At 48.4% G+C, this 22,510-nt stretch overlaps 1 protein-coding gene across 1 annotated transcript in view; it reads left to right on the top strand.

Moving 5' to 3' along the window:
• FAM20A (FAM20A golgi associated secretory pathway pseudokinase) overlaps positions 1-22,510 on the top strand; it is a 44,519-nt gene that overhangs the window by 9,052 nt on the left and 12,957 nt on the right. The window contains exons 2-4 of the mRNA XM_074343560.1: positions 19,910-20,094; positions 20,805-20,855; positions 22,296-22,374. Coding sequence (XP_074199661.1) covers positions 19,910-20,094; positions 20,805-20,855; positions 22,296-22,374 — 315 coding nt within the window. The remainder of the gene's footprint in view (positions 1-19,909; positions 20,095-20,804; positions 20,856-22,295; positions 22,375-22,510) is intronic.

The raw sequence follows: 22,510 nt of genomic DNA, 5'->3' as shown, positions 1-22,510 counted from the left end.
GCATAAAAGAGTGTTTTATGGTTGACATCACAGATCTTGCTTTCCCTGCTAGAGCTTCTGGTGGACGTAGAGTGGCAGGGGGTTTAGGAGGAAACGCCTGGCGATGCCTGGAACGTATCATCAAGGTCGTCATTCAAGATGGAGAAAGATATGGTAATTAGCTGAACCTGGAGGTAGGAACAAAGGCTCTTTATGAAGGTCGTGGAGTCAAACAGGACAGGCAAGTGAACTCAAGCCACGGACCTCTGTCCAGAGAGGGGCCGAAGGGCCGAGGGCAGCCTGATTCTCCTCAGACGATTCTTTGGGATCTGCTATGACAGGCGAGCCGAGGGGTAATCGATACATCAAAGCCATATGCTGCGGAATGTGACTGCGAAATGTTTGGCTGGAAAAAAATATTACAATAGATGACAAGTAAATGCCACCGTAGGTATTAAAAAGCTATCAATAAAGCAACCATTGGATGCCAGATTTGAGCAGTGTAACTCACCCGTGGCCCCTCCGGATTAAACTCCTTGCAAAATGTACACCCCAGGTAACTGAATGAGGTGGCGTTCTCTTCTGTTATTAGCTGTAAATCCACTGAAAGGTCTGGGGAGGTCGGCCAAAACCGATGCACTTGGATTTATAGCAATTGATCTGCATCCATGTTTTTGGCAGTAACAGAGCTAACGGTCTGTTTAGGCTACTTGTAATTTGTGATGTTGAAACCACTTTATCTGCATGTATGAAAATGCTTCCTCACTCTCCTGGGCACAGCAGGGGGTGCTGTGCCCAAGTCACCCCAAAATGATATTTACTCATTACGGTATAAATAAACAAGCAGTTGGGCCAGAACACTGAGCCCCACTGGACGTGATCAGCTGACTCTTTCTTGTCCTTCGGGTCAGCTTGCAAAACTGTGCACTCAGAGAGGTCTTTCCTGTCTCACCAACCTAAACGGATCCCAAACGCTCTTTTACCAACTCCCATTTTATTTCCATCAAGGCCCTTAGCACCTTTGTGCCTTCCTATTTGTTAATATTCTTAGCGTATACCCTCGCGAGATTGTAAGCTTTTTAATGATGTATTGAATCGAATGGATATGGCCACGTCCCGATCCCCAGAACACGTCACCGTGATCTTCCTTGGAAAAAATGTCTCTGCAGATGTCATTGGGTTAAGAATCTTGAGTTGAGGAGATCATGCTGGATTATCTGGGTGGGCCCTACACCCGGTGACAAGTGTCCTTATAAGAGAAAAGCAAAGCGAGGTTAGGCACAGACAGAAAAGGAGGGGACATTGTGACCAAGAAGGCAGAGGTTGGAGTCGGGGGCCGCAAGCCGAGGAACGCCAGCAGCCACCAGAGCTGGACGAAGCGAGGAATGGATACTCCCTGGGAGCCCCCGGAAGGGGCACAGCCTTGCTGACACCACGATTTCAAACTCACGGACTCCAGATCTCCGAGCATACATTTCTGTAAAGCCACCAAGGCTGAGGTCATTTGTTAGGGCCGCCACGAGAAACAAACAGAAAGATGGATGCGTGTTTGCTTCTTTGGCAAGGTAACCCCCATATCTAAAATACTGCTTGTCCATAGCCGGTGCTTAGTAAATGTTTGGTCAATGAATGAATGGAAGTACTTCAGAGGCTCTGAAGTGAGGCAGTTCTGGGTTTCAGTCCTGACTCTGCCATGTAAGCGTTGGGACATCTGAGGCTCGTTTCCTCCAGCCTCAGTTTCCTGCTCTGTAAAGTGGGCTGTAAAACCTGCTCCAAGGGGTATCAGGAGGGCAGAGTGAGGTCAAGTGTGTAACACACGGAGCAGGGCGCCTGGTTCACACAGCACTGAGTCACCAGTAGGTAAAGGAACACTAGCTGATTACTCTTTTATGTTACATTTGGGTTATTTGATAACCCATCGATAGCCAGCTTTATTCATTAATGTTTGATGCTTGCTTGGGTGGAGGAGGAGGAGGAACTGGAGGAGGAGAGGAAACAGCTTTTGTGGTTCCCAGACGCCAGGGAAAAACAGCAACGCTTCCCGCCCAGCCCCTGCCCTGCTTTGCCTTAGCCATGGCTGGTGCTTCCAGAGAGAAAATCCGTGTATTGATCTCCCTGCAGTCACTCTGACATCAGATACCTGGTGCTCGCAGACAAGGAGGAAACACAGAAACGGGCTGGTCTGCAGTGAGTCTACCTACTTCAGAAATGATACCCCCCCATACACACACACACACACACCCCCCCCCCGCACACACACACACACACACACCCCGCACACACACACACACACACACACTCACACACACACACACCCCGCCCACACACATACACACACACAGACACACACCGCACACTTCTGAGGGAAAACCAGGCAGCTAACGTTCCTCAGCGACCTGACAGGAGTACTCCTTTTTCTCTTCTTCTCACCAGGCATTTATGAGGCCGGTTAAACAGGCTGATCTCCGCTCACTGGAGACCTCTCCCTCCGGCCGTGCCCCTGGTGAATTGGGTGCGTTGAGGAGGGCTGACACCTGCCCTCACTCTGCGCGAGGCACAGGGCTGACCACTCCACGCACCATCTCATTTAACCCTCAGAACAACCCCATAAGAGGGGTACTATTACTATCCCCATCTTCTGATGAGGGTTGAGGCTCAGACAAGCTAGGTTGCCCAAGAAACTGGATTTCAAAGGCAGAGATTCAACCTCGACGTTAACTTTGCCTCATGTCGTAGATCAGGTTCTGGAAACAAATCTGAGATGCGATTTGAGTGCAGGAGGCTTGGTGGGCAGTTCTTCTGAAGTCCCAGCCCTTCAAGGCCCAGAGGTAGGCAACAAAGAATTGCTTCCAACATGCTGCTGTAGAATGAGAGACCGCCGTGGTCTTTGTGGGAGGAAGTTGGCGATAAGCATCAAAAGCTTTCAAAATAGCCCAGTCTATCCATCCTTATGCACCATCGACCTGTTTTTTATTTTTATACTAAAAAAATTTTTCTTTGTTTTTATAGTTGGGGGAAAAAAAACATTATTGCAGAATCTCTCTGCCCCTTCTTAGCAGTGCGGCCTTGGACAATTCGCTTGCGCTGCCTTTATCGGGTCCACTTACCTGTAGATGGAGGTAGTAACCATAGCACTGGCCTTATCAGGAGTTGCTGCGACTCAGAGTTACAATTTCAAAGCGCTTAAACAGGGCTTGGGGCCACCTTAAGTGCTAGGTGAGGGCTGGCTGTTTCCTCTGCTGTTATTCAGACCTAAAGACCCAGTTGGGGTCACTGGTTCCTCTTCAACCTGATTTTTGTTCACAAGGACAGAGGTCCACGTGGCTCCCACACCTGGCGTGGTCCCCGCTGTGCCCCTTCTCGTGCTGGTCCCCTCTCATTCTGTCCGTGCCAGCTCAGAAGCCTTGTCTCTGGGTCTTCCGCCACCGCAGACCCAGGGCTGTGACTCTGTGAGGTCAGGATGGCGCTGGGGACCCAGCTCAGCCCAGAGTGAACACAAGCGGTCAGTTGCAACACAGCATGAAACCAACTCCAAGAGGAGGAAGTGATTATATTTCAACCAGAAAGAAAGGGGTTCGTGTTGGGAAATCAGCTGATTCTTGGCTAAATCTCACTAAAATCTTGGTGCAGTTACTACTTTCTCAATGGAGAGACAGATAAGCAGGTTCAGTGCGTCCACCACCCCAACCACCACGCTGATCTTTAAGGAGCGGCCATCAGCATTCTACATAAATCCTTGCCAAAGCATCACTGTCTCCGCAGCCTCTATGGACGAGCAGAAAAGGCGCGGGTGAGAAACCCTGGCTGTTCATTCCTCCTTTCGCACTTACTATGTTGCTGCTTACCCTGTGCAGACCTTCATTTCCTCCTCTGGAGACTGGGCTTGAGGGGACTGGAGCAAGACAGTACAGTGAAAGTACCCCCCCAAAAAATTTGCAATGAGCTCTACCCAAATGCAAACATTAATAGTACTAAATAAAAGGATGCATCCTCCATTAAGTAAGCACCACAAAGGCTGTGGCAGAGACACCAAAATCCAGATGTCCCCCCCTGTGTGTCCTGGCCCCTTTGCAGTGAGGTGGGACCACATGCCTAGTTCCAGCCCATGGTAGGTCAGTTCAAATGGTTTACATCACTTCCTGGCCAAAGCATTTGGGAGCCCAGTCCTCAACCTTCCAGTGCCTCTCTTTTCTGGCCCTGCTGACTATGAAGGCCGCGTGCTGGGCTCCTGGTGTGTCCATCAAGCTGATCCCTGAGTCACTTGGTGGAGCAGAATCCCTGGTGACCTTCATCAGACTAGTCGCAGGTGTGAGAAATAAACCTTTGTTGTGTTGAACCGCAGGAGTCTCAGGATCAAGCCATTACTCTCCAGAGCCTGGTTCTCCTCCACAAGCCAAGTGTGAGAGAAATGTAACAATGGTTTCTTTTTCTAGAGTCAAATGGGACTCCAAGCCCCCTGGTGGCGGGGGAATGCCCTTAGGGTCTTAGGTGGCAGAGCATTTGAGGAAGACCCTCGAGTCCGTGTTCCGTCACCCGGTCTTGTGCAGAAGGGTGGCAGTGTCATTTCTGCACCAAGTTGAAGCGCAGGATTGTTTGCTAAGGGGGGTTCCTGGTGCCTGAAATGTGTCTTTCTGGGCACAGCACAGAGCCACCTCCAGGAAACAGGCCAGACCCACCACCCAAGCCAGCTCTCCTTTCATAATCTTGGAGGATCTGCACGCTTCCCCAAAGTGTGTCTTGTGTCCACACTCCCTACTCTCCGTCCAGCCCCCAACCCCCACCCCACCAGCTAGCCTCTCCCTTCACTGAGCTGAGGCTCTTCAAAAATAAAAAATGTTTAAAAGCCAGAGAAGGGGTGGGGAAACCTGTCTAAGGGTCTTCCTGGTCCTGGGTCACCAGCACCCTCGAAGACAAGGAAACGCAGAGTCCGGCCACCTCCTTAGAATGGGGGTGGGTAAGATTCCGCAAGAATGAAAAGCACATTAATATCTCAATAAATTATCCTACCCCACGGGTGACTGCTTACACTGAGAAGGAAAAAGATGCCAAGATCTGCAATTACCCTCTCAGTATGTAAATCAGATGGAAAAATTATACCAGGCAAATTAGCATGAGCACACAGGCCAAGGACCTGGAAGAATTTAATCTGTGGGGAAGGCACAAGGAAATTTGCCTGAGAACCATGAAAATGTGTGTCCCCAGCCTAACCCTACACTCAGAGCCGTCCCTCCTTCAGATGTCCATGCACGCGCTATGGGCGGTAAGGTCAAGTTCACACTCTTTGGAAAAGAAGTATATTCTGGTCAAGCTTTATGTATTAGAGGCCCCAGCGTGTGCATTTTTAAGGCTCCTCATTTTCTTTTTCCTTTTTTTTTATTGAAATACAGTGGATTTACAGTGTTTCAGGTGTACAGCAAAGCGGTTCAGTTATATATACAAGTTCTTTTTCAGATTCTTTTCCATTATAGGTTATTATAAGACACTGAATATAGTTCCCTGTGCTGTACAGTAGGTCCTTGTTCTTTATCTATTTTATATATAGTAGTGTGTAGCTTTTAATCCCGAATTCCCAATTTATCCCTCCCCCCTCTTTCCCCTTTGGTAACTGTAAGTTTGGGTTTTTTTAACAATTAAATATTAAAATTTTTTGCTTGCAGAAGATTAGGAGGAGTGTTGGAGACCCTGCTTTATGCTGTCTTATGGAAAATATTAAATTGCACAGAGTCCAGGATCCTTCATAGCAACTTTCAGGTCATTATCGGAGGATTAAGTGCTTTATTTGCTCGAGATTCTGTGGCTCCAGCCCAGGGTCTCTCAACCTCCACTCTCCTGACATTTGGGGCAGATAGTTTTCTGCAGCACCAGGCTCTCTTGTGCATTAAAGGATTTTTAGCAGCACCCCTTAGCACCCCACCACCACCACCCATGATGCAAAAGTGTCTAAATATTGCCACCCCAGTGGGTAAAATTGCCCCCAAGTTGAGAACCTCTGGTCTACACCATGGAGGCAGTGTCCTACGGAAAAAAAAAATAGTATGCAGCTGTGGGACCTCCGCTCTGTGACCATCACATCCTGAGGAGGTTGAGGGTCCAGGGTTAATATTTAACGTTTCCCAAAATGCCCTGTGTGCCACACAGAACCCAGCGGACATCGACATGTGCTGTGTAAAGGAAGGGTTCAAGAAGTGCTCTCTGAACCAGAGTCCTGGCTGCAGGACTTCTCAGAGCCTTCGCTGCCTTTATGGTGACTGTGACTCCCCCAGAGAGGTGAGAGTTTGCCACTCTTCCCAGTTTTATTCGTGTGGAGCAAGTGACGTTTGTCAGTGATGCTGGTGCTTCGCTTGGTGCCCAGGACCAGAGTCTGGGAAATGCAGCCCAGCCAGAAGGCCCCGCTAGTTCCCTGCCTCGAGTCCGGGGATCTCTTCGACCAGGGATCATCCTTGCCATCTTCTCCAGGGGGTCGGTCTGCTTCATCTCCGGTCATAGGTCTGGAGGTTGTCGTGAGGGTGCAGATGCAAGTTTGTCACTAAGATCATAGTCCCAGCCCCTGGAGCTAGGATTCTTACCTGCCATAGGCATCTGGCTCATTCTCTTAGGCCAAAGCTGAACGCAGGTGTGAGGAGGGGGCCAGACAGCCAGAGAGGAAGCTCTGTTGTGGCCTGTCCCTGGGCTCCTGTGTTTTCCCCGGAGCTTGTCTCATTGGCCGGCCGGGTCCATTCAAAAGGTTCAGTAGGCAGCCACGTTCCAGAATTTGGGATGGGATGGAAAAGCAATAGCCTCTCTCCAACTTGGCAACCACTCCCCGCAGTGACAGCTCCTGGGCGTGGGGAAGTAGCAGGGCGCCCCTTGGATTTGTTCTCAGGAGCAGCAGTGCCCAGAACCACTCCGAGCCTGGGGGTTCCCATTGGCTCCGTCAGCTGTAGCTGCTGATGGCTGCTTGGATGTGTTTCCCAGAACTGCCATCACAGCCCTGGGTGGCTTAACACCACAGAAATTTATCCTCTGATGTTTCCGGAGGGCAGAAGTCCAATATCAAGGTATACACATGGCCCTGCCGCCCCCATAGGCTCTAGGAGAAAATCCATTTCTTAATTCTTCCAGCCTCCGGTGGCTCCAGGCCGCTTCACTCCAGGGTTGGCTTCTGGGGTCGCATCGCCCCCTCCTCTGCTCTTTGCCTTCTCCTCCATGTGTCTGTCTTGGGAGGATATTTGCAGTCACACTCAGAGCCACCCAGATCATCCGAGATCATCACCCCATCTCCACATCCCTAACGGTCACTTCTGCAAGTCCCTTTGGGCATATAAGGACACACTGACAGGCTCCAGGATTAGGATGTGGGTGTCTCAGCCTGCTCCCCAGCCTGCCGCGGGGGCCATCCCAGGGAGCGCAGCATGGAGTGCTTGCTCTCATCCTAGCACACAGAACCGGGTACCTGGGAGGTTCCGCAGCCGTCACAAATCATCCCGCACAGCCCTCCTTCCCCACCTGCCTCAGGCCGAGCGGCCTCTCTATAAATGGAATCTCAGAAATCATAGTGATAACTCACTAAACAACTATGAATTTATTTAATCCTCACTAAAACTAATTTATTTCCCCTACTTTTCAGAGTCACAGAGAGGTCAAATAATCTGCCCTAGGTCACATAGCTGTGAGTGGCAGGGCCAGGGCTCCGGGTGAGGGACCTGCCTCCCTGCCTTCCACTCTGCCTGGATTTGTAGACTCACCACTAATAGTGACTCTGATTCATAGATCCAGGAACAGCATCACCTGTCACCTTCCCCTAAAATCAAGCTGTAGCCCATGACCTCACTGATGTGGCTGAACGGCAGACTCCCAAGGGCAAGTGAGCTGAGGAGGTGAGGGGTTGGGAACTGGTTTGGGGGCTGACAGATCGCTGGTAGGTTTGGCTCACAGCTTCCGGGGACTTGGTCGGCCTTGGGTGCCCAGAGCTAAATCGCTGGGGAGGCAGATGAAGAGAAGGGGGACATGGGAGTCATGCTCTTTGAGCCCATGGGTGGGACGGAGCGATGGGGAGATGTCAGTCGGCATCCTGTGCCTGTTTATGAAAAGCCAGAGGATTTTGGTGGTCAGCCCACGAGTCTGCCAAATCTGGGGAGAGTTGGCTGTTCTAGATCATTCTGTGGTGAGGACACGCAGCCTGCAGGAGCTCACTGATCTCAGAAACAATGTCCCCTCGAAAAACCATTTCCAAAAGCCCATGCCTTTCCTGGCCTCCAGCATTTCCACTCAGGGCTGTTGTTCTGATGCCCTCCTACTCGGGTGCCGGCTGGGAGAGTCCAGAAGGTCCTTTAGCTAAAGCCCTTGGCTTCCCTAGAATAGTGTGCCTGAAAGTGTCGTTCATACTGGGCGCTCAGTAGATAGTTCTCGGCTGTGAATGGTCTAATTGCCTGTCAGAGGCAGATTTACCACGGAGCTGATTAAGCTTCAGTCCAGGGCCTCTTGCTTCCCCAGTGGGTACAGGAAGCTGTGGGGGTGGCGGGAGGTTGAGGGGAGACAGCATGGAAAGGGAGACAGGTTGCAATCAAGACGTATTTCTATGTTAACCTCGGGAAGAATGGGATCTAAATCTTCAAGGCACTAGTAATTGGTTGCTATCTTTTCTCATTCCAAAGAAACAGCTCTCACGCCTAATTTTGTATTCACAATTTTATATTCTTTTTCTTAGCAATAGTCCTCCGAATTGTATAAGCGTCAGGTCCCACTAAACCTGAATCCTTCTTACTCACAGGGGACACAGGAGAAGACAGAGGAGGATTTTCCTAAACTCATCACCACCATGATAAAAACAACTCTGGGAAAATGTTCTCTCTAAGACCAATGTCAAGGACAAGGATATTGAAACATATGGATCAAACAGATGCATGGATTTAATTTGAAAGCCAAGTCCCTTAGAGGCTCACTCTAATGCTTTTATAATTTTCTTTATAGCAGAGTGGTTTTGGAAATTCATAAGATGGTTAAGGTAATAAATAAGTAAATACATAACTTTATGAGTTCTGTTCTAACAGAGATAGAATTCTAGTGCAACTCCTATCTTTGAGAGATTTCCCCTCCCCTCCCCTCCCCAAGTTTTAATACGAGTGTTCTGGAGTCTGATGGAAGTTTTGCAGCAGGAAACGTGTTCGGTTATTCTAAAAATCAGTTATTTATAGAGAATTTACTCCATGCAGAGCACTTGGTCAAATACTGAGCAAAATGCGAAAGAAATACAAGGCAGGCTCCTGCCCTCAGGAAATGTAGAGCATAGCTGGGGAGAAAACACGTGGGTCTGAAATCTCACTGTTGCTCCGTCTCTCTCCCAACACTACAGCACAATGACCATGACACTGAGTTTCCAACCGAGAGAATTTTTGCCTGAGTGCCTGACAGCCCCATTCCCACCTCCCTCCAGCTGTTCAGGAGCCGGGTGCAGATGGCCAGGGCCCCATGAACCTCCACAGACCATCCATCTTAAGCCTGGTGATGGGGCAGTGGGGCCCTTCATACCTCTCCACCTGGCACCGCATCTCCTACAAATGCCCAGGAATGCTCAGCTCCAGGAAATGAGCAGGGGGTGGGGGTGGGGGGTCAACCAATTAGAAAATAATTAATGGACTATTACCAAATTCCTCCCCAGGGGACCCCAGTGTGAGCACTTAGAAAGCAGCGAGTATGTCATTTCTCATAATGGCTTCACAACCAGTGAAGGTAGCAAAATACAGATTCTAAGGCATGCAGTTTAAATAGCTGTGCTTCAGAGAGCTTAGCGTCATTGCTTTTGGCAGGGAACTCGGGCTCAGGTGCCAAAGGGAGACTGGTTATTTCAGCAGAAAGGACAGAAGTTAATTCCTCAGATCAGTTCAGTCTGTCCTGACTCAGGAGAACTGGGAAATTTAAGAGAATGATACAGTTAGGAAGAAGGAAGGACGGCAAGGCAGGATTTCTGGAAACTTTAGCATAATAGCGAACATAACTATATCCAAAAGGCACGCAAATCAGCTTCTCTTGGATAAGCCTGTGATTCCCGTTAACTGCCTTTCCAGAGAAAGGCAAAGGGCGCTTCTTACAGAGCTGTGCACCCGCTGTGGGTGAGATAAGGAACGCCTTCATTCATCCAACAAATATGTATTGAGCACGTGTTACGTACGGCAGGAACGGTAGAAGAAATGGGAGGTGTGTACAAATTGGCGAGAGCGAGAGGGAAAGATCATATCCAGTAGTAGAATTGGAAAAGCTTCAAAGAGGGAGCTCCTTGGGCGCCTGGGAGGGAACTGGGGAAACCTGGGAAGGCTGGGAAGGAATTCTGGGGATGAAACTGTGGAAGAAGGCATTCCAAGAGAAGAAGCAGCACCAGGTGGGGAGGGAAGTTGGGGAGCATTAAACACGAGTGCTTAGGTAGAGGGGTGATGGGGGGAAAGACTAAAAAGAGTAGCAGGGCTCTGGTGTATGTAGTCAGGAGTCTGGACCAGATTCCATGGGCAGGGGAGACAGAGTGGAAGACTTTGCAGGAGGCAGGCGTATACTTGGAGCTGTGATTTCCAGATCATTTGGCAGTGATCAGGGCCTGGAGAGAAGCGAGGGGAAGACTGAGTTATGAATATCAGTTAAGAGGCTATTTTAGGCTCCAGGTAAGAGACTGAGGGTTGAGCTGGAGCAGAAAGAAAAGGAAAAATTTTAGAGGTGGTGGAGGTGAAAGTACAGGTTTTAGAAATGATTTGGAGCGGACGGGAGTCAAAGATGTCTGTGCTTTGCAGCCAGGTAACCTTACAAATGCTTAGTTTTGGAGAAGAATTAATGGGGGCCTCGACTCCCCATTGCCGATACAGCCCCAGCCTCCCACGTTAGGGGCTGTCAGAGAGTGTAACTGCTGTGTGTGTATTTGCAGGATCTAGTGCCAAAATTATCCCCAAAGGGCCTGACCCCAACCCACAAGGAACCCATAAATACAGGAGGCATCTACACCTTGAAATCAAGCGGGGCCGGGGGTGGGGGGGTCAATCGTATCCCTTCTGTTCCCTCCAGACAAGGAAATCTAGGTACCCAGGAGGTTCTTCAGACCCGAAGCTATACGGTCAGTGACTAGGAATGTGGGGGTGTGCCCACGCCTCTGAGAACCTTCCAGATCCTCCCTGAACCCTCTGAGTCACTGTCTCCCCTCCTTGCCAGAGGTGTTCCCTGCACCGGGCCAATTAATACTGCACCTCAGGGGCTCTGCCCTCAGGATCCCAGAAGGGACACAGGGCACGGGTGGGCACCTTCCACATGCTCTCAGCACCGCACTTCCCAGGAAGAGGACCCCACTTAGCCCACTGAGAGCAGCTGAGGTGCCGGCTGCAGGATTCCCATCCCTTCCCCACGCCAACAGACGCCCACTCCTATGTCCCAAGGCCAGACCTGCCTGAACATTCAAAGGGCTGAAGAAGCATTTTTCTCTAATGCCTCGAAGATAACTTGGCTACTGCTTAGTCTGCACATTGAAAGACCGCAGACAAGCTGCAGCGGATTCCCAGGTCCCGGGGATGATCCACGACCTCGCAGACATGCCAACGCATGCAGACAGCATTGTCTAGCAGAGCAAAATGATGCAGATGCTGAAGGGACAGTATGACATCCCTTGCTTATGGCATGTTCCGAGGGATGTGGTTCTGGCTAGCAAACCTGGCAGTTTCTACACTACAGGTGTGTTTTTGAAAACTTGTCATCTACCTGATCTTTAGTCTTTATAAACAGTAATAATAATTTAAAATAATGACCATCCTTGGACACCTAGTCTGTTGTTGGATGTTGTTACACTTAATTCTTATGACACACAGTGAGGTAGGTGTCAGCATCCCCATTTTCTGCAGTAGATAAACTGAGGCTCAGAGGGCTTAAACTACTATTTTAAGGCCAAGCCCTGTCTTCAGTCTTCTCATTTGCAAACTGAGTATAAGAGTATGTATGTCGCCAGGTGGTTGGAGGCTCATATGAGATACTGTGTGTATGGTAGTGACACCAAGCCCAAATCTCAAGGTCATCCTGCTGGAAAGAGGCAGGAGCAAGTCTTTGTGGCACAAAATTCTGTCCTTTTCTCCTGCTGCGCTCCTGGTTAGCTCTTGCTTAACTGTCAGGTATTAATGTCTGCGTTCTTTGACACGCTTACCTCATCCCTGCAGGGGTAGAACTTTGTCACTGTCATCATTGAAACCAAACCATGCCTTGTGTTTTGCTTTTGTGCCATTTATTCTTTATTTGGGGGAGTCAAGGAAATGTTTGTGCTGGAGGTGGGGGCTTTTGAGACGGTCCCTGTACAAGTTCTCCAGGTGAAGACTGCTATCCCAACAGACTGGGGTTTTGGAGGCAGACCAAGGGAAAGATTTAACATGAGTTAGGGGGGGAAGAAAAAACAAACTCTAATTTAGTCTGGAAATGAAAACAGGGTTTAATCAGGCACTGAGTGATAATGAAGATGATTGAGAAAAGGACCTGTCATGTTGACTCACACAGCCGATGAGACCAGGAAAGTGGTTTTGGTTTTCTACTGACCTAATAACTGTGGACATGAAGGAATGACTCTCTCAGTCCTGCCTGGCACCCGGGAGGTAGATGAGATGGCCAGGCTCCCCTCCCCGGTATGGTGTGTATGTGTGTGACTGTGTAGAGTGGGTGCTGACACCATCTCCCAGAAACAGGGCAAGCGTGCAACACATCAGAAGCGAGACTTGCATCTTGCAAAGGGCAAGTGATGGAAACACACCCAAAGCAGCGAGGGGAAGAGTGCTTGCTCCGCTCAGATAACTGCGATGTCTGGGTGTGATGGCTGCATCCAGGCGCTCAGACGATGCCACCGGGAAGCCTTGGGCCCTCTTTCCCCTGTCACTCACCTTTCAGTTCTGTCTCCTCGGCAGTGGCAACACTAGGCAGGCTTTCTGGCCACCAGCAGCTCCTCACTACAGTGTCCTGATAGCTGAGAATCCCAGAAAAAGAGGCTCACTGTTCTCTGGTGGCCCCTGAAAATTCTCCAGGCATCCTTAAATTGGCACAGCTTGGGGCATGGGGACGTGCCTGAATTACCCGCCGAGGCCAAGAGGATGGAACATTCCACCCAATCACAATCCATCCAAGCACAAAGAGAGCTTATTTGCCAGGTCTGGGGAGGCTGAAAAGGTGATGGAGAGGACATTAGATAGGGAGACAAAGGGAGGAGTGAGGGAGAGAAGCAACTCTTCGTGTTAGTTGTTTAATCGCAAAATTAACAGAAATGCATCAAGTAAGAAGTCAAAATTGCTCTTCATGACCCTCAAGGCCTCCCGTCATTAACAGTGTGTGTACCTCTTCTCACGCACAGCAAAGTGTTTGTGTGTTTGTGTCTATATAAGTATGTGTCTGACATTTTTAACAACAACAGAATACTCATGAGATCCACTCTACGAACCATACTGCAGTTAGGCATTCTTCCATGTCACTAAATTCAGAGCCGTCTCTTCCATCCCCCTGTCACGGACATTTGTATTTGCTCCACTTGTATCGTTATAAACAACACTGCGGTGAACACCCTCGAACGTACTTCCTCACGCAGTTGTGCAAATAGCTCTACTGGATAAGTTGCACCAATGAAATGGCTGAGTCATAGGGTAAACTCATTATACATCTTGAAATGGAAAACTGCTCTCTAGACAGCAGTGCCAACTATCCTCGTCAATAATGCAAGAAAGCATTATAATAATGCTACTTGACAAGCCTGTTTAAACCCTTTGGAGGTTTCCATTTTGAAAGGGTTTTGGCATTGTAAAATTCATGCAGATTACGACATAGGTTGGACTATAAAAGAGGAAAACTCTTTAAAAAGAGCGGTAAGTGGAGGGGTTGGGGGGGACTAGACTTCCCAGCAGTTAAAGTGTTTTATAAAGCTTTAAAAAGTTCAAACAGCATCACACCAAAACATGGCTAGACAGAACATGAAACAGAATGGAGAGCCCAGAAACAGACCCAAAGATAAATGGAAATTTATTGTGTGAAAAAAAGATGACATTTTGAATCAATGAAGTTTTAAAAAATGGATTGTTTAAGAAATGATTTTCTTAAATCTGGGGGGTGGACACATCCATGCCTGACACCTTTACTAAATAAATTCTAGACATGTCAGGCATTTATTTATTTTTTTTAATAATCTTTTTTGTTGTTGTCGTTGTTAATGGAGGTACTGGGGCTCGAACCCAGGAGCCCCATGTGTGCCAAGCATGGGCTGTACCAGTGAGCTGTACCCCAACCCAACATGTCAGATATTTAAATGGACAAGAATGGAACCAGAAGACACTAGAGGGAACCATGGTTTGTTTTGGTTTGGTTTTGCATTCCTGTCATTTCAAAGGGAGACTGGCTTTTCTAAGTATAACGTGGAAGTCAGAGCCATGAATAAAAGGAGTGGTCGTTTCAACCTTATAAAAATCGACATGTTTGCATGAAAAAAGATTATCCCTAAGTAAAGTCAAAAAAATGGGGGGGGCAGTATATTTGCAAATCATATCAGGGAAAAAGCTAATATTCTTGATATATAAAACCAATAAGAAAAAGATGAACAACCCAGCACAAACATGGGCAAAGGAACATAAATGAGTCTTGAACACATGCAGAGATGCTCAGCTTCGCTCCTGACAAGATAGAGCTGCACATTTAAAATACACGAAGGTACCATTTCTCACTTACTAAATAAGATTGACAAAGATCAAAAAGTGTAATGATGCTGTTGACAAAGCTTCCTGAAAATAGTTTCATATGGTGCTTTCAGGAAGGGGAGGTGATGTTGGCCTTGGAGGAGGGCAATTTGGCAACATCTGTTAACACTGATGAGTATACATACCTTTGACACATCAGTAACATTCCTAGGAATTCATTGTACAGACATCCTCCTGCACAGGGGAAACATCATATGTACAGGTTAAACGTCACAGCATCACTTGTAACAAAAGATTTCAAACAACCAAGATTTCTACCAAAAGGGAGTTAGATTAATTCTGTGATTCCCATACACCAGAATACTATGCAGCCTTGAAAAGTAATGAGAAACATCCTGTGTGCTGAATTGGAACAACTGCCAAAACCTATGGGCAAGAGAATAAAGCACGTTTCAGGACAGCATGGATTTTCTGTTACTCTGCCTATAAAAATAAAAGCAGAAAGAGATAAGGGGAAAAAAACCAACAACATCAGTATTCTCTGGAGAGGGGAAGTGGGTAGACTGGGGCACAGAATGAAAGGAAGATTTGTGGAATTAAAATTTTGGAACATGTATTTCCTGTTTCAGAAATAAATAAATACAATCAAGCATGTTGATATTTTTAAGTCTAATAAAAGTGCCATTCCTTCCAGGAGACAATTTTTGTGGAAAACTCCGGTATGGCGGAGGGTAAGGAGCAAAGTGGTGTTTACTCCTCCCCTCAAGGTCACGGGACTTGTAACAGGTTTTCTTTTTATTGATGAAAGCAACATCCATCAATACTTCATGCCTAGCAGGTGGGGAGAGCTCAAGGGGTAGAGCACACGCTTAGCACACACAGGGTCCTGGGTTCAACCCCCAGCACCTCCTCTAAAAATAAATAAATAAACCTAACTACCTCCCCCCTAAAAAAAATAATAAATCATAAAATTATACTGCTTCATGCTTTATTTTTGTGAGAACTTCTCTTTCTCTTCCTTTAAAAGTTCGGCTAGCCTGAAGACCAGGATGATCTCGGCTGCTACTGTGCACAGCCATCCCCTCCCCCTCCATATATGTATAATATATATTTTTAATATAGTGATATTTACTGCTGCCATATTGAGCTGCATTTTTAGAAATATGCCTTCTTTTCCCCCTTGAGTATCCCAAACAGGGAAAAAGAGCAGGTGACTGCTCTCTGCGTTCACCATTTTTCCACTCACAAGCACACACCGTAGTCAGAGCACAGGCCAGTGTGCTGCGGAACTGGCTCCCCTTTCAGGGTAAAAAAAACCCCAATTTGTAACATTTGCCAATTTCCATGGTGTAAGCTGCCCCACCAGGGCAGATTTTCAGCTACCTGTCCAAACCAGCCCCTGCCGGTTGTCCCCAAGGAACAAAAGGCACACAAGCGAAGTTTCCGACAAGAAATAAACTACTCTTGGCAGCTCTGCCTTGACCATTAAAAAACAAAACAAAACAGAAAAGCCCGCAGTGGGAAGGATCCCATGATGCCCTTTCTTTCCGCCCTCCGACGCCCCCACGGCCAGCCCTCTGTCCGGATTGTGACCCTGCCCCTGGCAAGGGCAGGAGAGCTAACCAGAGAGCCACGTGTCCCCAGCCCAACAGTAAGTGCAGACTCTTTAAGGAGCAATTTGTGCTCTTGCAGAAGTTACACTCAGTTTGCCACCCTTGTCCTCCGATTTGGGTGCTGCAGCCCCGACTGTTGCTATAGCTGGAGCCCATCAGCCATCAGCGCCACTGACTAAAACTCCCCCTCCTCCCCCACCCCTGCTCCCAAAACCCAGCCCAGCCTGAATCACCGTTTCTCTTTCCCCAGCTTCCCTTCTGTGCTGCTCTAGTTCAGGGTGACCAGCTCAGCTCAGGACTTTGCAGTCTCCCCAGCAGGCTCCCCAGAGAGTCGAGCAGTCCCATAGTTTTAGCCTCAAAGTAGCCTTGGGCATGAGAGCCCGGCCCAACTATCTTTTAAAATAAAAATCAATGTTAATAAAGTCAGGAAATGCTGGCAGGAGGCCTGCAAATCTGCTCAACAATTTGCCCTTCCCCTTGATTTTCGGAAACTACTAGATCTGAAGCAGCGTTAACATGAGACACTTCAAATTATTACTCAACTGGTTCACATCTCTCCCCATCTTCCCCAGCTGGGAGGCTGCCTGTCCAGACCTCGCTCTCTTGGTGGGGACATCCCAGCCATCTTTCTCCCTGCTGCTCTTGGAGGACAATGTCTTCAGATACTCATGCTCTCTTGCCTTCTCCAGAGCTGGGGCCGGGGGTGGGGAGTCTTAATATTGTCCTACGTCGACCCTGATCGCATCTGCATCGGCTGTAACAGCATAGGGCAAAGAACACAAATTGACTGCTATCTTGGTGGTGGTGGTGTTTTTCCAGCTTTACTGAGGTATAACGGACAAAAATTGCACACACACTGAAGGCATACAACATAATATTTTGATATATGCATGCATTGTGAAATAATCACCACCATCAAGCATTAAACACATCCATCACGTCGCGTAGTGAGCATTTGTGTGTGGAAGAAGGGCGGGTGTGTGGGGTGGGAACACTTAAGATCTCCCACCCTCCTAGCAAATTTCAAGTCCACAATGTAGTATTATTAACGATACTCACCACGCGGTACATTGGGTCCCTGGAAAGTATTCATCCTGAGAAACAGAAACTCTATACGTCCCCCCATTTCCCCCTCCCTCCAGCCCCTGGCAACCACTACTCCACTCTGTGCTTCTAGGAGTTTGACTATTTTAGATTCCACCTATAAGTGAGATCTCACAGCATTTGTCTTTCTGTGTCTGGCTTATTTCCCTTGGCATCATGTCCTCCAGGTTCATTCAGGCTGCTGCAAATGGCAGGATTTCCTTCCTATTTTAAAGCTGGATCATATTCCCGTGGTGTGTACGTACCACATTTTCTTTACCCATTCATCCACTGACAGACATTTAGGTTGCTGCCGTATCTTGGCTGTTGTGAATAACGCTGCAGTGAACGTGGCAGTGCAGATATTTTTTCAAGATACTGGTTTCGTTTACTTTGGATGTAGACCCAGCCCACACAGGATATTTTTACATTCAAGTCAACATGTTTTAAAAAGGAGATTACACATTCTGATCAAAATCTGGATTTCCAGCTTCTCTTGACAACTCGGAATAAATGATTTCCCCGGGAAAATGTAAGTTTCATGAGAACAGAGAGTTTGCTTTGTACACAACCCTGGCTCCAGAAGTTGATCGGTGTCTAGGAGTCAGCCAGTGGAAATTGGAGGGCCTGGTCTTGGTAAGATGGCAAAGCTTCGAGTGTCTGGATCTATCCAAGCACACAGCCTATCCAAGGCAGAACCTGGGGTGGGAAGGCAAGTGGCAGAAGACCAAAGAGACAATGAGTTCAAACACCCAGAAAGAAAGTGGTAGTGGAGCTAAGTCACAGTATAAGAAATACAGATGCATTGTGGAAAACAGTATGGAGATTCCTCAAAAGACTAGGAATAGACTTACCCTATGACCCAGGAATCCCGCTCCTGGGCATAAATCCAGAAGGAACCCTACTTCAAAATGACACCTGCACCCCAATGTTCATAGCAGCTCTATTTACAGTAGCCAAGACATGGAAACAGCTTAAATGTCCATCAACAGATGATTTAGTAAAGAAGATGTGGTATATTTATACAATGGAATACTATTCAGCCATAAAAACTGACAACATAATGCCATTAGCAGCAACATGGATGTTCCTGGAGAATGTCATTCTAAGTGAAGTAAGCCAGAAATAGAAAGAAAAATACCATATGAGATAGCTCATATCAGGAATCTAAAAACAAAACAAAGCAAAACATAAATACAAAACAGAAACAGACTCATAGACATAGAATACAAACTAGTGGTTGCCAAGGGGGCGGGGGGTGGGAAGGGACAGACTGGCATTTTAAAATGCAGAATAGATAAACAAGATTATACTGTATAGCACAGGGAAATATAAACAAGATCTTGTGGTAGCTCATAGCAAAAAAAAAAGTGACTGAATATATATATGTTCATATATAACTGAAAAATTGTATACTCTACACTAGAATTTGACACAACATTGTAAAATGACTATTACTCAATAAAAGTTAAAAAAAGAAAAAAAAGAAATACAGATGCATAGGGACCCCGAAACCCTGCCCCCATGGTGCCACCTACCCATCGCGATCAGCTTTACCTCACTAGATGATGTATGCTAGCTTGCCTTGCTTTCCAGTCCAAAGGGCCTCCATCTTTTCACTCAACCATCTATATATCCAACTTCCCTCTCTAGTCCTCTGATATAGCTGTCCCTTGCCTGCCTCTCTGAGTGTTCATATTGCCCCCAACCCAACAGCAGGCTCCAAATCTCCCGTTCAATTCAGATACCACCCATCTGAATGCAGCTGAAGTCCACTTTCTCCCATTGGAGCCTTCCTCTTCATCATATAATCATCTTTCCCTTCTCCAAAGGCATATTAGCCTGAAGACTTGTCTAGCCATCGACGGACCCCTGCCTTCCATTTTGCTCTGCTTATTTTATAGACATACAACTTGTCTCCTGCTCTAGACTCTGAACCTCTGTGTGGCAGTGGCATTGTTTTTGACTTTTTTCTTTTCACCCTGGCAGAAATGGCTCCTGAGCAGGACAAAGAGAAAATGGCTAATTAATTCTTCTTTTCTTATATGATGTATTGATTCATCCAACTCAGCTCCCAGCTCTACTTAAGGGTCTTCACCCTCATTCTTTTCATTTTCACCAATTACCTTCTCTCCTATCTCTGGATATCTTAGGTCAGGAAATACTGGGAAATACAAAATACAGACTTTTTCATGGGGAAGTGCACAAAGAGGCTCAGACCACTCCCTGAGATATCGGATTATCTGAGGTCCCTCATGTTACTCTTAACCATCTGCCCTTTTCCTTCACAGTGTTTGTTGTGGTTTGTCGTTGGGTATTTGCATATGTGTGTGTGGCATTGTGTAACTGTCTGCCTGTTTCGCTCACTAGACTGTAAGCTCTCGGGGGCCAGGAAGGCATGTGGCTGCTTTGGCATGTGGTATCCTGAGCACAGCACCAAGCCGGGGGCCTACTGGGTGCTTCGTACTCCTGTTGAATGAATGGAAGAGCGAATGGAGAGTCTGGACGAGGCGTTCCGGCAGGGCCGTTGCACCCTTGTCCCCCAACCTGAAAAACACAAAACCCTTCCTGCTTTTTCAGGCGACACAAGATGTACAAGGAGCAGCGGAACCTCACTTCCCTGGACCCCCCACTGCAGCTCCGACCGGAGGCCAGCTGGGTCCAGTTCCACCTGGGGATCGACCGCCAAGGGCTGTACTCGCGGTCCAGTCCCATCGTCAGCAAACTCCTCCACGACATGAGGCACTTCCCCACCATCAGTGCTGGTGAGGGTCACGGGCCAGGCGGGATGGCCTGACGTTCTCCCCGAGAGGCTGGGTAAACCGTCTCAGGCCGGGCTCCAGGATGGAATAGTAATGGGTTGATTCTAACACCCAGTAGAACAATAAGAAGAAAAACATTGAGGACGTTGATCTTTTTCCCTGTGAAAGAGAGCTTACAACGATGAGCTCCTCACAGCCCCGTAAGAGGCGCATAGGAGGTGTCCTATAGTTTACGGAGAGGTGATGGCTACCACTCACCTAGTGCTCCTTTTGAACCTGGTGACTCTCTCTTTTACACGGTGGTCTTATGATGTAACCATTATCATTGCCATTTTACAGATGGGAAAACTGAGGCTCAGAGAGGTTAAGCAACCTGGCCAAGGACCCAGTGGTGGCCCTGCTGACTCCAGGTCTGTGCTTTCAAGCACTTCGACAGTCTAAGGGACACACCGAGTCCCTTAGCAGACACCAAGCTAGCATCAGTTTCCCAACTAGGTGCTGCTGGAGTGTCCACTGAAGGGCTGGAGAGCATGGGGGCTGGACGGAGCAGGGTGGCAGACTGAGGCCAAAAGAGGCTTGGGGCTCGGCCCTATTGAATGACCAAGGGCCCCAGGCTGCCTCACAGTCTTCCCCCTCTGGCGTCTGAACCAGAGTCAAGGGCTCTCCGAGGAGCACGGCTGAACTTTCTCACCATCCTTCTCTGTAATTCGCAGATTACAGTCAGGACGAGAAAGCCTTGCTTGGAGCCTGCGACTGCACCCAGAGTAAGTGGCCCTGGCCCCACCCCTGGCTCCACCCACCCCTGGCCCCACCCCCACCCTGGCTCTGGCCACGCCTCCACCCCACTCATTCTCTGTCACTATCCTGTAAACCCCAGTACCTGGCACACAAGTGAAGTTCCCACCATCCACTCCACGGGGGTCCTGGTCGGGAGGTGAAGAGCATGACTCCCGCTGCCTAATCTCCGAGCACCGGATGTGTCTCCCCACCCACCCACACAAAAGAGAAGGCATTAGAGAGGCGCTCTTGTGTAGGACCCAGCTGGTCAGCGTCTAGTCCGGGGACCAGCATGACCGGCGGCATCGGCGTCCTTGGAGAGCTTGATAGAAATGCAGAATCTCAGTCCCCACTCTGATTTTCTGAATTGGAATCTGGATTTTAACAAAATCCTCAATGGATTGGAGTGCATTTTCAGATTTAAGAAGCAGTGGTACAGGGCCGTGGTTCTCGGCCCAGCAACAGATTAGAGTCACATGGGGAGCTTTAAAAAGTGCTGCAGCCTGGCCTCCACGCAGGAGGTTTCGATTCAATTGCATAGGGTGAGGCCCAGGCATCAGAATTTTTAAAACCCTCCATGTGATTCTAATGCAGCCAAGGCTGAAACTCCCTGGAGTAAATGATTAGTAGAATTTTAAAAAAAAGAGGCATGAGATACAGCACTCTCTCCTCGCAGGGTGCTAGGACTGGGGTGCAGTCGTGCCTGGACACTGAAGCCCCCAGCCCATCACTGCCGGCCACAAGTAGCCTCATCCGTTTACCTCCATGTACTGAACACACATCAGAAATTTCCATGTGTTGTGCTGGGGCTCCCTTTTCTTTAGTTTGGCCCCTGCCATTTGCTATTTTGTGGAAGGCAAAGGTGGGGGAGGCATCGTCCAGGTCCTCACAGGGCTTACAGCAGGGCCTGGACAGGGCCAGGCGAGTGAGGCGCCCAGGACACATGTCAGGAGGCAGCACTCATGGTCAGGGCCGGGCAAGTGAACCTCGGGTTTCTAATTCACCCAGCCCCATCGTGGCCCAGGTGTCCAGTCTCAAATAGGAAGCGACCCCAATAAACCAGGCTCGTGTGATGTTATGGGTGGCGCAGTCAGAATCTCTAAGGTGCTGCTGAAGCACAATAAAGAATGTTTCCTTCTTAGGCAAACATCCTGGAGGGTTTTCAGGGAATGTCTATCTGGGGAAAACTGCCTTGTCTGCCCTTTTCCCGTAACAGCAGAAAAAGTCATACCTTGAGTCCCTGGACGCACTCTCCATGGCCTGATACGGTGGAATTTGCCCCACAGGCTTTGAAGGCAAATCCTAGTCTTCAGGGTCTCAAGTAAGAGCAAAGAGAAGGAATGGGCCGGGTTTACTGAATGAACAAAGGGTCACAGCCCGGAGCGTGGGCCCAGGAGCATCGTTAACTCCCCCTTCTCCCCATACAGTCGTGAAACCCAGTGGGGTCCACCTCAAGCTGGTTCTGAGGTTCTCGGACTTCGGGAAGGCCATGTTCAAACCTATGAGGTAAGTGACTGCCTTCCTCACCACCACGCCCAGCTGTGGCCGCCCTGGGGGAGTTTGGGCCAAAAATTAATCAAAGTCGTCCAAAATCTTTTTAAGCCAATCATTTGTAGGCTGCCTTTTGGGCGATCTGCCCAAG

The sequence above is a fragment of the Camelus bactrianus genome, chromosome 16, assembly GCF_048773025.1.
Source record: "Camelus bactrianus isolate YW-2024 breed Bactrian camel chromosome 16, ASM4877302v1, whole genome shotgun sequence".
NCBI classification, from domain to species: Eukaryota; Metazoa; Chordata; class Mammalia; order Artiodactyla; family Camelidae; genus Camelus; species Camelus bactrianus.
The sequence above is the reverse complement of the archived record's forward strand: the minus strand, read 5'-3'. Positions and strand labels throughout refer to the sequence as shown.